Here is a 14,404-nt window from a genome sequence, read left to right on the forward strand (position 1 = left end):
TTCTAGACATGATTCGGAGGTAGCATGCATTTGCTGTTGCATGAAATATTATAGGGGGCGCTGTTATAGCTAACAATGTCTTTTGGCTAATATCTCAGGATCTCCAAGGCCAATTAAGTTGACATTTGGCATGCTGATTCTGTCAGCAAGCCTACATATGGGACATTAAGGACGACTCAATACGGGCACGTTTAACGATGTCAACAGCCAATCAAAGTTCAGTTTTATTTCATCATTATTTTGACAGGCTTAACAATGTCCAATCATCATGGCATTTGCATGGTATGTTCATGGACACACTTTGTATTTGCAGAAAAATTTTCGTGTTGATAGCCACAAGGGGGCGCAATTTATTTTTTAAACATGAAATATGGAATATCTCAGTGAAAATTTACCCTATCGACATGTTAATAGTTGCATAATACACTCTACGTAGTGTCTAACAATATTGCAATTGCAACTATTTAAAAAAAAATTATAGATTTTCTTCAATTGTCAGGTATGTGATTATGGAATTTATCGTACTAGTCCGTGAGTTTTGGTCCTATCAACACACAATTGGTCTCATTGCAAAGTGTATTGCCTGTAGGTACATAATTATTAAAAAAACCTTTAGATTTGGACACGCTGTTGCTGCAATACGTCAACAAACACAAGTGGGCGTAGCCAAATGCACTCTTTTAGCTATAACTCATGCAAACTTCACCCAAATCAAACCAAAACGGGTACACATGTGCAAGATGTTCCTCTGAAGAAGTGTTTCAAATATGATCAAAATGCACATACAGGGGGCGCTAGAATTGGAAAAAATACTTAAAAATAAGTTTTTTATTTGTTATAGCGCCACCTATGGATGCAGTACCAACTAAATGTATTGATCTGTTCTGAAGCACATATGAAAGAAGCTTGTGTTTTTTCATAACATTTGGCAAAAGCATTTTTGACTTACAGCTGTTTATGTGTCATGTTTAGAATGCAAGTTACACACCAGTGTTAAGCAGAGCCTGGATGCCATGCAGTAATGAAATTTCAACTTTTTTTTGATAATTATTAAACTTCAGGTTCTTGTGATTCTGCTGATACCACATATGTCCATATTAAGTCATTAAGCACAGACTAGTTCGCGGTCAAACATACGTGAGTTATTCTCAGCAATGTATTCAAAGGCATTATTGAAGAGTCCCCCTTCCCCCCTTCTCTTTCTGACATGCTCTCTTATCTCTCTCTCTCTCTCTCTCTCTCTCTCGCTCTCTCTCTCAGATTCAAATAGCTTTACTAAGAGACAACAGTAGTAAATAATAAAAATAATAATTAAAATAAATATTTTTCCAACATTTCCAAATTGATATAACATATGAATATATATATATATATACATACACACAAGCTGTATATGTGTACCTGTATAGCATATACATACATACTTATTGGGCATATGTTGTAAGTAGTGATGCATGGGTTATACTGAAGTCAGTGCTACCCACTGTCTCTCAGGCAGTGACAGACTGATACACACTGTGCAGTGAAGAGGGCTGAGAGCCCATCATCCAAGGATTATCTTGTCTTATCTTATTTTTAACAAAATGTAATGATTTGTTTTGGAGCACATATGAAAGAAGCTTGTGACGTTTCATAACATTTGACAAAAGCATTTTTCAGTTACAGCTGTTCATGTATGATATTTTTAAGGCAAGTCACATAACTCTTTTAGTAGCATCTGGATGCCATGCAGTAATGGAATTCCACATTTTTGTTAATAATCCTTAAGGTTCAGGTTCTTGTGATTCTGCTGATACCAAATATGTGCATATCAGGTCATAATTCAGATTGTAGTTCATGTTCAAATGTATGTGGGTAAAGCTCCAACAGCACTGCTTGGTTTGATCCACAAGGTCCAGTACAACACACCACCACCAGATGGCAGTGTTGCACTGTGAATAATCCACCACCCATCTCATAATGCTTAGCAATGGTGCTTGAGGCTCACAGACAGATCAAAATCAGAAATTTTCTGGTTCTCTTAAGGATCTCTTAAGTCAGCAAAGAGTATGCAATGTTGTGTATGATCTCAAAGTGGCAAACGTAAGCAAATTTATTGCCTAAAAAGCGAGGAAGCCGTAAATCGCCGCTTGCGGCTATATTTATTATTATTCTTTTTCTTTTTCTGCCATAAAACGAATCGCACAGCCCAAACCGTAAGGCCTAGACACTTGAGACTTGGTCAATAGGTAGTAGTCGGTCTCGCTACTCAGGCGCAAAATATCAGCCCAATTGGCCTCAAGGGGGCGCTACAGCGAAGGAAAACGCTTTCATTAAAAGATTTTCCACCCCGTGTGGCGTAGAGACGAAATCTTTTTTTTCCCTGATTCCTTGGGTCCTGCCGAATCAAAAAAGTACATACAACCACTAAGCTCCGCCTACTTAGATTTTTTGCTATTTTGCATAATTTGCAAAACCTACTTTTGTGTACTCCTCCGTGGATTTTTGTCCAATTTTCTTGAGCTTGGTGTCAAAATGTTCGCAGGAGCCTGTAGTTTAATAATTATCAAAAAAACGTTGAAATTTCGATTCAAGATGGCCGCCATATGCAAATGAACCTCTTCGGCTTATTTTATGTTTTACTTAAAAATCTATAACAAACTCATGGTTTACTCAAATGTGTTTACATTTCATATTCTACTTTCAGACATGATTCTGAGGTAGCTTGTCAAAGGAGAAGCCAATATTCATATAGGGGGCGCTGTAAATGCTTCAAGTTTATATCTCAGCATCCGTAAGGCGGATCGGACCGCCGCTTGGCATGCTGCTTCTATGGGCAAGGCTGTAGAGGGAAAATTAAGGAGAACTCGATTCGAGCAAAATTGTGATTGTCATCGCCCATCAGCTGTCATCAGCTGTTTGACAACCTTAACAAGGTCCAATCATCATGGGATTTGACTGGTATGTCCCTGGGAGGCCTCCCTAAGAGCAGAAAAATTGTCATAACGATAGCCACTAGGGGGCGCTATATCAAGAAAATATTATATATCTCTGTGAAAATTAAGCATATTGACCCGCAGTTTGCTTCTTTTTATACTCTGCAGAGGGCCTAACAACTTTGTAATTGCAAGTGTTGTCAAAAAATGCTTTGCTTTTTCTCAGTTTCCAAATGTTCAAAATTGAAGCTTTTCGAACTAGTCCGTGGAATTTTGCGATATTCACAAACAGTTGACCTTGTTGGAATCTGCAGAGTCTGTAGGTAAATAATTATCAAAAAAAGTTCAACATTTGGACAAACTTTTGTTGTAATAAAACAATTAATTGAAGTGTGGGGAGCTTTAAACATTCTTTTAGCTATAACTCAAACAAATTAAGTCCAATCAAGACCAAACGTGACAGAAGTATGTATGGTCTTGTCCTGAAGACGTATGTACAATATGATCAAAATTTACCAAAAGGGGGCGCTACAATTGGACAAAAACTGATTAAATGGGCTTTTTTATGTTATAGCGCCATCTAGGAACGCAGTGGCACCCCAACTTAATTATGACATCTGGTCCTCAGTCTGATCAAGTATGTGACGTTTTAAAATTTTTGGGGAAAGCATTTTTGAGTTATAGGTGTATATTAGTGTACACATATAGCTTATATTTGACTTGAGGAATACATGCTAGATCTGTGTTATTGGGAGTGGCCTGTAAGCTACATAGTAATAAAAGTGCAACAATTTTTTGTTAAAGTTCAGATCCTTAGGATTCAGCTGATACCGTACATGCCCATGTTAGGTAAATATCCACATAGGAGTACATGCTTAAATCTTTCTGTATGTGCTTTCATGGCTGATCTAAAAATATGGGAAAGTAGTCATTTCTCACCAGCAGATGGCAGTCTAAGACTATACATTGTGCTGTTGAACTACAGTGGCTCTGAGACATTATGCAAAATGCAATGTGGAGCAAAGACCATAAGGCCCAGAAACACCTCCCTTGGCAGCAAGGTCCAGCAGGTGTAAAATGACTCAGCCAAGGAAAATGACATTCTTTGGCCAGATGGTGGCGCTATAGCAAAGGGAAAAGCATTGAGGTCTATATCTCCTACACCGTAAGGCCTAGAGATGAAATCTTTTTGTCCCTTATTCCTTGGCTTAAGACAAACTAATTTGCTGTTGGATCATAAAGCTCAGCCCACTTAGATTTTGAGCTAATTTGCATAATTTGCAAAACATACTTTTGTCAATAAGTCTATGAATTTTTCACCAAGTCCCTTGAGCTTGGTGCCAAAACGTTCACATGAGTCTGACCCTAGGTAATTATAGAATTAATTGACATTTTGATTCATGATGGCAAATGAACCTCTTCAGCTTATCACAGGTTTTACTTGAACATCTCTAACTCCATACTTTGCTCAAATGGGTTCAAATTTAAGATTCTACTTATAGAAATGCTTTTAAAAGGTAGCATGGCAGCGATGTAGGCCTATTGCTTCCAAACAGGCCTGTTAAGCGAGAACCCCGTTAATTGCCGCTTGCGGCTATATTTATTATTCTTTTTCTCGGCTAAAACGCAACGTGGAGCATAAACCGTAAGGCCTAGAAACACCACACTTGGCAGACTAATAGGGAACCCGTTAAATGACTCAGCCAATAAAAGTGACACTTTTTGGCCTAAGGGTGGCGCTATAGAGCAATAAAACGCGTTTAGGTCAATATCTCCTAAACCGTGAGGCGTAGAGACGAAATTTTTTTTTTTCGCTGATTCCTTGGAATCAGACAATTTATTTTGCAATTTGGACCATTTAGTTCTGCCTACTTAGATTTTTAGCTAATTTGCATAATTTGCAAAACCTACTTTTGAGAACTAGTCTGTGGATTTTTGTCCAATTCTCTTGAGCATGGTGCCAAATTGTTTGTAAGAGTCTGGAGGTTAATAATTATCCAAAAAATGTTAGAATTCGGATTCAAGATGGCCGCCATATGCAAATGAACCTCTTCGGCTCTTCGTCTGTATTACTTGAAAATTCATAATAATTGTATACTTTACTCAAATGTGTTCAAATTGCAAATTCCACTTACACGCATGATTCTGAGGTACCAAGTCAAAGGAAGTGCCAATATTCATATAGGGGGCGCTGTAAAAGCTACAAGTGTATATCTCAGCATCCGCAAGGCTGTTCGGACCGTCCTTTGGCATGCTGCTTCTATGGGCAAAGCTATAAGTGAAAAATAAAGGACAACGCGATTTGGACAAAATTGTGATCATCATCGGCCAATTAGATTTCAGCAGCTGTTTGACCACCTTAACAAGATCCAATCATCATGGGATTTGACTGTTGTTCAAAATTGAACTTTTTCGAACTAGTCCGTGGAATTTGGCTCTATTCCAAAACAATTGACTTTGTTGGAATCTGCAGAATCTGTAGGTAAATAATTATCCAAAAAAGTACAACATTTGGACAAACTGTTGAAACAATAAATCAATTAGTCGAAGCATGCTGAGTTTTTACATTCTTTCAGCTGTAACCCAAACAAATGAAGCCCAATCAAGACCACAATTTACATACATATGTAGAGTCTTACCCTGAAGGAGCCTGTACAATATGACACTAATCCATCAAAAGGGAGAGCTACAATTAGACAATTACATGTTATGTGCAGTTTCTGTGTTCATGCTGGACTTCTGTAATTGGGAGGGGCCTGTAAGCCACATAGTGATGAATGTTCCGCATTTTATTATCAATAATTAAAGTTCAGGTCCTTAGGATTCCTCTGATACCATATATGTCCATGTGAGTGAAATATTCAAAGTGCAGTAAGCTATTAAAATGTCTAAATGTGAATGACTTTCAGGAGCCCTTGAGGACAATAGTAAATACTTTCACCAGCAGGTGGCACTCTAAGACCATATATTGCTTTTATCATCTACATTATTGAGATCTGGGCGGCACGGTGGCACAACAGGTAGTGTCGCAGTCACACAGCTCCAGGGGGCCTGGAGGTTGTGGGTTCGATTCCCGCTCCGGGTGACTGTCTGTGAGGAGTTGGTGTGTTCTCCCCGTGTTGCTATACATTACAACAACATCTATAACAATACCTTACACCCAATTTTCACTTGTTTGGCCAAACAGGCCCATGCTTCCTAAGGCCTCATTGTTGGCTCATAGTGCCATTTTTGCCATTGGCCCCATTCGTGTTAGGACCATGCCATTGCCGCTTGCGGCTATATTTCAAAATTATTTTGGTTTTCATAAACAATTCATATTTCTTTAAACAGGAAAAGCTGAATTAGTGCCAGATTTTTGGACACAGCTGATGGGTTTACTGACCTGCAGGAACAGGGACGTTGATGGTTTGTCTCTGTTTTGTTTGACCAGTTCCTCTGCACATCACACATGGCGTGATTATGATAGAGCCCCGCCCACCACACCGCCGACATGTGGATTGCATCATAAATGCACCTGTGTTTACTGACTCCTACAAAGCACACACACAGCAAAGAAGAGGTTTATGTGGGTGAGTAACGTTAGCTCAATATTATCATTGATACACAGGTGTAAACAACCAAAATGCATTAATGGAGGTAAGTACCATGCATTATACCACAGTTCTCCTTGGCTGAGAGACGCTCGAGGAGTGCCAATATTGCACGATAAGCATTTACTTGTCCACACGATAAGTCAGAAGTGGGGTGCCTAGACTTTTTCTTTGGTTTCGGTTTGCGCACCTTGTTTCAAGCAGAGTAAAGAGCTATGGCGCAGCTGAACCATAATCCACTTTCTTATTTCTAAACAAAAGAAAATCGCAAGGAAATAATAATAAAAAAGTAAATCGTTACATTTGTGTGGTTTCTGTGACTGTGTTCAAACCAAGTCAAAGAGCATCTTTTATTTTTCCCCACTGCTCTTATTCACCAGCTCAGCAGGACGGCTGTGAAGCCATTCTCCAGAATACTCACTTTTAACTTAAACAGACAGAACTTGATTTACAGGCACTATTTACAAGTGCATCATATATCAGTATGATCTGAATCTGCTGTAAACAGTGGTTAACCCATAACATTTTATTGACTCTATCCATTTATGCCAGGCTCTAGCGCTGTCCTAATTTAGACAGAGAGGAGCTCTGAATAACACAGCCCTTGTTCCCCTCAAAACTGGTGAAAACTGGCTGGCTGGAGACTGGCTCGCTGGAGAAAATCAAGGTTCCAGAACCAATTCAAGATACAGATTTTGTTGAAAATGTCTAAAAAGGATGTGGCACGGGGTGGAACTATATTATATTGTGGAAACTTGATAAAAAAAAACTTTTTTCCTGTATTCTTTATATTAAAACCTAATAATAAACAGCTATTGCAAACTGTGTATAATTGCTAGAAAACACTTGAGGTTCATGTTATAACATGATATATTGGCCCTAGTGTACTGAACTGAGGGACATGGCCTTGCAGCATCATGCCCACAACTGCAGCACTCCAGCACTCTCATATTACAGCATTAGATATTAGATATTAGAATTAGATATTCCCAGCCATGGGAGACTATACACATAATACATTAAATATAATTTGTATATATAGATTTTAATATATGAATTCCAGCCAAATGATTCATGGAAACAGCAAACCCCACAAGACTTACTCTTTCAACACACTACATCCTGTCACAAAAAAAAATGTCATTAATACAGTCAATAACAATAACAACACAGCAACAAATGTCCTTGGAGACAGATTCTAAGGCGTTCTCACCATGCCTGTGCCATTGCAATAGTGGCAGCGTGTGACCTTAGTGCCTGGCTCATGACCTTTTCCCTCACAGCGTGGACAGCTGTCCTCTATGTTGACTGTGATCTCCTTGTTCACGCCTTTAGCCGCTTGAGTGAACGTCAACTCCATCACATACTGCATGCACACAGAAATACAGACATGATCTGACATAGCAAAGCACATATATTGCAATTAAATATGCAATTCAGTAAATACTTATAGATGATGTTCATGGTTTAATCAGAAAACACTTTTCATCAAATTCTGAAGATATTTCCTTACTACTTCACCATTTGCTAGCTCTCCAGTCTGTTTGTGTGTTTTAGAACCTGGAGAGAATGTCTACTGCGCATTTGAGTATACACAAGCAAGTACAAATTTTATTTATAATAATGCTACAGAAGCAGGTAAATACAGTGTTGGGCACACTTGTTTAATGCTGTGTTCTAATACATACTTGTGTGGATTAGTTTGCGTTAAAATGTCTGACACTGAGGACCACACTGGTTTTAAAAGTCCAGCCCAACTGTATAAATGTAACTAACAAAATAGTGTTTGCAAGAACAAGTTGGCCCTTTATGTTACAAACTTAAGTGAAGGAGTGTTCCTTCCCTGCCCCAATGGCAGTTTTCAGAATCACCTGCAGGCAGTTTACTCTATTTTTCAACATCTTTACGGAATAAACATTGAGGCAGCCAAAAAGGCAGTCTTTTGAGCTTGAACTGACCTCAGGTGTTTGGTCAAATATCGAGGTAAAGTCCCCAAAGCCCCGTGCTCCAGCAAACTCTCCGAAAATTTTCCTAAAAAGCTCCTCAGGGTCCACGGTGGTTCCGCCTCTCCAGTACTGCTGCTGACCTGTAGCTCCAGCACTTCGACCCTCTGCTCCATATAGATCATACTGCTTCCTCTTCACTTCATCACTCAGAACCTACACACACACACGCACGCACGCACACGCACAGAAATAAAGACAGACAAATAGGCACACACAAATATTTAAAGGTTAATAAGGTTAATATCTATAAGTTCCTGCTATATGGTAGATAATAATCTGTCTTAACTGAGCCTGTAAATAAACTAATGCTACAGGCTTTAACTCTCAAACTCTCAATTTCTTTCTTTATTTAATGACATTTACTGTTGGTAAGCTTTTGTTAAAATTTCTTCCTACGTATATTAAATATATTATAAGGCCTGTTCATACCAAAATGTTTTTAATGATAGAAAAAAAAACATTCACATCAAATACAATATGTTGCTCTGTAATGGGACACAAAAGCTGCATTTTTGTTTGAGAAATAGATAAAAACTTTTATATAAATAATATAAATCAAGCCTTGTGTGACTAGACATGTATGCCGTCCCTATAGAAAGAATTCTCCACTTTGGATTTTTTTTCCATTTTTACTGCTTTTATAAATTAAATCATGGACAATATAATTAGAATGCTTATGAAAATAGCACAAAAAAAACACCAGGACCAGGACTAAGAACCACTGCTGTACACTGACAAGGATTTTCTGAATGCCTGAATCTTTTCCCAATATTATATAGAGTAGATGCTGAAATAGCTAAATTCCTTGCTTATTTGAGATAGTTGAACAGTTTGGTAACTCTCTCACAACATTTGAAAAAAAGCCACAGCCCCTCATTGCTTGCAAAGACTGATCCAACAATGATACCCATGTTTCAAAATGACTTTACTTAAATATTTTACAATTTTTTCTCTCATATGTTACCCCTATCCCAACTTATTCTTAATGTGTTGCAGGTGTCAAATTCAACATTTGTTTATATTTACAAAATACAATCAAGTCTGAATAATTGTCACTTCTTTATACTTTTGCTTATCAAATATTCAGAATTTAACAACTCACAGATTCCTGTTTTTCATTGCATTTTACAAAAACTTTTGTCCCAGACATTGAATTTAAAGTAGAATATGTATTATTAATGATCACAGGCTAATGCAAGGATTACATTTAAATCCTAACCTCATAAGCTTCAGCTAGTTTGGCAAACTTCTCTTTAGCCTGTGGATCACCGGGGTTGGTGTCAGGATGGTATTTCTTGGCCATCTGGGGAAAAAGATATGTTAAATTGGGAAAGCACAATTTTGCCTTAGAGTTTTGAGCTATTGTTTATGTAATCTCTGTAATTTATCTCACAGCACAATATGAGCTAAGCTGGATAAGTAAACAATATTTTGAAAGAGTATAATGTACATATATGTTGTTACTGAATTTAAGCTTATTTAAGCTTGTAGCTTTAGGATTAGAATGGTATCTATCGTACATTTTTTTATTGCTACTATCTGAGTAGCCCCAGGGCGGCACGGTGGCGCAGCAGGTAGTGTCGCAGTCACACAGCTCCAGGGGCCTGGAGGTTGTGGGTTCGATTCCCGCTCCGGGTGACTGTCTGTGAGGAGTTGGTGTGTTCTCCCCGTGTCCGTGTGGGTTTCCTCCGGGTGCTCCGGTTTCCTCCCACAGTCCAAAAACACACGTTGTAGGTGGATTGGCGACTCAAAAGTGTCCGTAGGTGTGAGTGAATGTGTGTGTGTCTGAGTTGCCCTGTGAGGGACTGGCGTCCCCTCCAGGGTGTATTCCCGCCTTGCGCCCAATGATTCCAGGTAGGCTCTGGACCCCCCGCGACCCTAAATTGGATAAGCGGTTACAGATAATGAATGAATGAATGAGTAGCCCCAAGCTAGCAAGCTAGCATGAAAACAGACTTAAATCAAGTTACATATATCAGAAGAGTCGGGTTGGACAATAATAGAATATCAATATATATCGCAATATAAAATGATTCAATAATAATGTTATTAATTTTAACACTTTCCGTATTTCAATATGCATTATTTTCAACATCTGCCACTGACTGATGTACATTACAAACCACTGTCATCAGTTCAGTGCATTTTATTTAAAATTTAGTATAAAAATATTAATACATATAAAGCCAATAGGTTTCATGGTGATGTCATATTTCTTGTTTGTTTTTGGAAGTTTTTCAGTGGATTTTATACTGTTCATATAGATATGGGAAATATATCATACTGACCAAAATTAAGAAATATATTGTGATATACATTTTGACCATGCTGTCCAGCCCTACAGGAGTATAAAGTAAATTTAAAACAAATCAAATATGTTTTAAACATGCTAAAGTCTAAGAAGTTTTATTTCTATTGTTCATGACAATGTTATCAGCAATGATTTCAGCTGCTGAATTCTACATTAATGTTAACAAACATCACCCCATCTAGGAGGGTCATATAACTAGTTGAGCTAATATTGTAAATAATCCTTTATAAACATCTGCACACTGTACATCAGTCTTAATAACACAGTAATGTATGCAGCCTGATTCATTCTAATGGATGTAAAATATATCATTTTAAAAATGAGGACTGTGTTTAACCAAGAAAAAATTGTTTAAAATATTATGTTTAACCAAAGAATAATGCATGCCTGCCCTTTAACAATCCCACTGAAACAAAGGGAAAAGAGAACCTCTAGGTATGAGTTAATAAAGTCTCTATAATTTACCTGATAGTAAGCTTGCTTAATCTCTTTCTGTGTAGCTGTGCGAGGTATACCCAGCACAGTGTAGAAATCCTGCTTCACATACTGCACTGAACTGCTATGGAAATACTGTGAACCAGAAACTCTGTGACATTTAAATCCTGTAACACACACACAAAACGCATGATCACGTCCAAGTTAGTATTAGTATAAAAAGCTTTTAGTTTGTTGCCCTTCAGGTGTTTAATTCTGATGCTTTAAACCTGGTGCTTGTAAACACAGTGCATTATTTAACATATAATATTGTTACAACATACTGTATACATCAATAGGCATACACTTTGTATTTCTAGAATGTAGTCCATCTGTTGCTCTGCATACTTAATATGAACAACAGAGCAGGTATAATTTGGGTGGTGGATCATTTGCAACACTGTACTGACACTGATATGGTGGTGGTGTGTTAGTGAGTGTTGTATGTGCTTGAATGAGTGGATCAGTAACAGCAGTGCTGCTGAACACCTCTAGTCACTCTCCTCCTTTAGTAGTGGTCAAAGGAAATTGTCCACAGGATACTGGCTGGATATTGGTTGGAGAGCGGTTCTTAATATAGCAGTGATATAGAGGAGTTTAAAATCTCCATGGGTTCTTGCTGCCATAGAATGCCTAGTTTGCAATATTTGGGCTCCAAAGCCAATAAACCACTGGATGAGTCAGATGCACAAAGCCCTGGCAAAGTACTAGAATTATCAGTCTAAACACATAATTCATTTTGTCAGAATAGAGTGTACAAAGTAAGTTGCACATAAATAATGGGAGCCTTAGTAGCTGCTGCCATTAAAATTAGTCAGTAGATGAGATACTATCGCTAAGGTTACATCCTCAAGATGAACCAACAAGGTAGTGAGTGGATAGTGTATAAAACTCCAACAGTACTGCTGTCTAATCTATTCATAGCACTGCAAAATTAACACACACCCACCACATCAATTTCACTGCAACCCTGAGAATTACCCTTCACCGCAATACTATCTCATATTTTTTAATTATGAAGAACCCAGTTAATGTAGTCAACAGTTTGTAACTGTAGACTTACAAAATCCACTTATGTGGTAAGTGGAGCTGAGGAGGTGGCTGAACTGTGTGAATGTTCAAAAGTTGTTTTTTTAACACACTTTACAATAAACAATTTGCATCAATTTTAGACTCCAATACTTAATTGTGCACACACAGCTTGTATTAGCATCCAGGGTAAAGACTGCCCGTTACAGTAGAAACTGTTACTTAAGCAAATTATTTTTTTTATTATGTGTCTTATGTTCAGTTACTATCAATATGCACTTTTTCTAAGCGTTGGCCACCAATTTCCTTAAGCTGTAGTTTCTAAAGCAAATCATTCATTATGGTCCCAGGGCAAATGGGCCGGGCACAGACCTACAATTCCCATGATGCGTGTACTCAACTCCCAAGACTACTAAACAAATTCACTATAATTTGTGACATCAAATTAGTTACATCATCTTTGTTTTTCAGCTCAGTTAAATGAAATAACATGTTTAACAGTTTAAATTTGAATCCATTTTACGAAAAACACACACACACACACATATATATATATATATATATATATATATGAGAGAGAGAGAGAGAGAGAGAGAGAGCTCTTAATTTTCTTAATATAGAGCTATGTATTTTCTTAATATAAAGCTATATATAGAGCTCTTAATTTCCCATTATAAACAGTGTAAAAACTATATTTCCTCTGTCTCCTACCAGCCAGTCTCCCCAATGTCACTCTGTTTTTCTCCCTCCAGCGACTTTTACTAAGATCCAGACAATAACACCGACCCCCGGAGACGCTCAGGCCGGAGATGTGAGCGTGTGAGAAGGAGCTAAATCCCAAAGAAGCCCCACTGAGCCTCGGTAATGTCTTTAAAATCCAGCGTGTGGAACACAGCACCGTGGAGGCAGCCATGTTTAAACAAGCTACGTACAGACCGGCTCCGCGCAAGCGCACAAACAACACTTACTTGTTATTACCCCTGTTTTACACCAGGGGACGCCGTTTACTCACAATCTGCGCCTCATCATAACTCCGTTAATTTGAATAGCCATATACACAACATACAGTGCATGTCCAAATGTTTCTATACATCCCTTATAATAAATAATTAGCCTAATTTATTTTGCACGCACAGATGGAATAATCTCAGCAGAAAAGCCTTGGCAATAATGTGATTTACTCTGCGGACGAAGGTTATTACGTTGAGTGACGTGTCAGAAGGAGTCTAACCCCACCAGTACTGATATGTTTAGGACCTATTATGCAATAAATAGGATTTTAGCCATTCAGTTTTCTAGTTGTCAATAAGTGTCTGGGGTCATACTTGGACTCTCAAGCCTTTGAAATTTAACACACAAAGTTATCCCATCCACAGTGTCCCTGGAGTGGAAGGTCAGTAGTGTTTGGCTATTTCTGTGCTCCTCAATTTGTGGTGGACTGGCCCCTCCCTGTGGCCTCTGAGGCTTGGACAGCGCTCCAGCCACATACAAGACATCATCACAAGTGTGGCTAAAGGCATGATGAGTCTGGTTTTTGGTTGAACGCAGGGCCAGCGTATGTGATGTGTTTGAAGGCCGCGTGTGAGTGCATTGGGACTGCAGGAAAAGAGAGGGTAAACATGATTTATATGTAAAATTTGGCCTGCATGACATGGACAAAAGTTTTTTTGAGAGTTCTTTTCATGATCCCTTCTGTTTTAAAGGAACACTAGGAAAAATTTTGGTTTTTGTGGTTCGTCCTAGTGTAATACATTTTTAAAGCACTTCACTGAAATCATTGTGAAGGGAAGGGAGAGTGGTGATTTCCTACACTCCTCAAAAAGTTACATAGTGCAATTTCTGCAATGCTGAGCCCAGAGTAGCAATGACAAGTCTCGCCCTGTTACAGGCCAGTGGAGCATCACAATGATTCTGAAGCTGTAAAAATACTTTTTTTTTTAATGTTTACTCATTGCTGGTACAAATGTTTAACTATGTCTAACTAATGATATTAAAAATGCAATGAATTAGATGCTGTGCATGAGCCTAAGGTCAAAATGCCCACTGCCAAGTGTCAGAACTAAGAGAAGAGTTATG

The 14,404-nt window shown here is 38.2% G+C and overlaps 1 protein-coding gene across 2 annotated transcripts in view; it reads right to left on the reverse strand.

Moving 5' to 3' along the window:
* The window catches only part of dnaja3b (DnaJ heat shock protein family (Hsp40) member A3b), a 54,150-nt gene extending 40,898 nt beyond the window's left edge, over positions 1 to 13,252 (reverse strand). For both annotated transcript variants that reach the window (XR_010796471.1, XM_066656184.1), the window contains exons 1-6: positions 13,040 to 13,252; positions 11,291 to 11,427; positions 9,734 to 9,817; positions 8,467 to 8,667; positions 7,722 to 7,874; positions 6,301 to 6,448 (exon numbers count right to left, since the gene is read on the reverse strand). Coding sequence is in view for 1 of the 2 variants with exons in the window: in XM_066656184.1 (XP_066512281.1) it covers positions 6,301 to 6,448; positions 7,722 to 7,874; positions 8,467 to 8,667; positions 9,734 to 9,817; positions 11,291 to 11,427; positions 13,040 to 13,241 (925 nt within the window). In the remaining variant the exon portion in view is untranslated. The remainder of the gene's footprint in view (positions 1 to 6,300; positions 6,449 to 7,721; positions 7,875 to 8,466; positions 8,668 to 9,733; positions 9,818 to 11,290; positions 11,428 to 13,039) is intronic.
* Between the last annotated feature and the right edge of the window lie 1,152 nt (positions 13,253 to 14,404).

The sequence above is a fragment of the Hoplias malabaricus genome, chromosome Y, assembly GCF_029633855.1.
Source record: "Hoplias malabaricus isolate fHopMal1 chromosome Y, fHopMal1.hap1, whole genome shotgun sequence".
Lineage (NCBI taxonomy): Eukaryota > Metazoa > Chordata > Actinopteri > Characiformes > Erythrinidae > Hoplias > Hoplias malabaricus.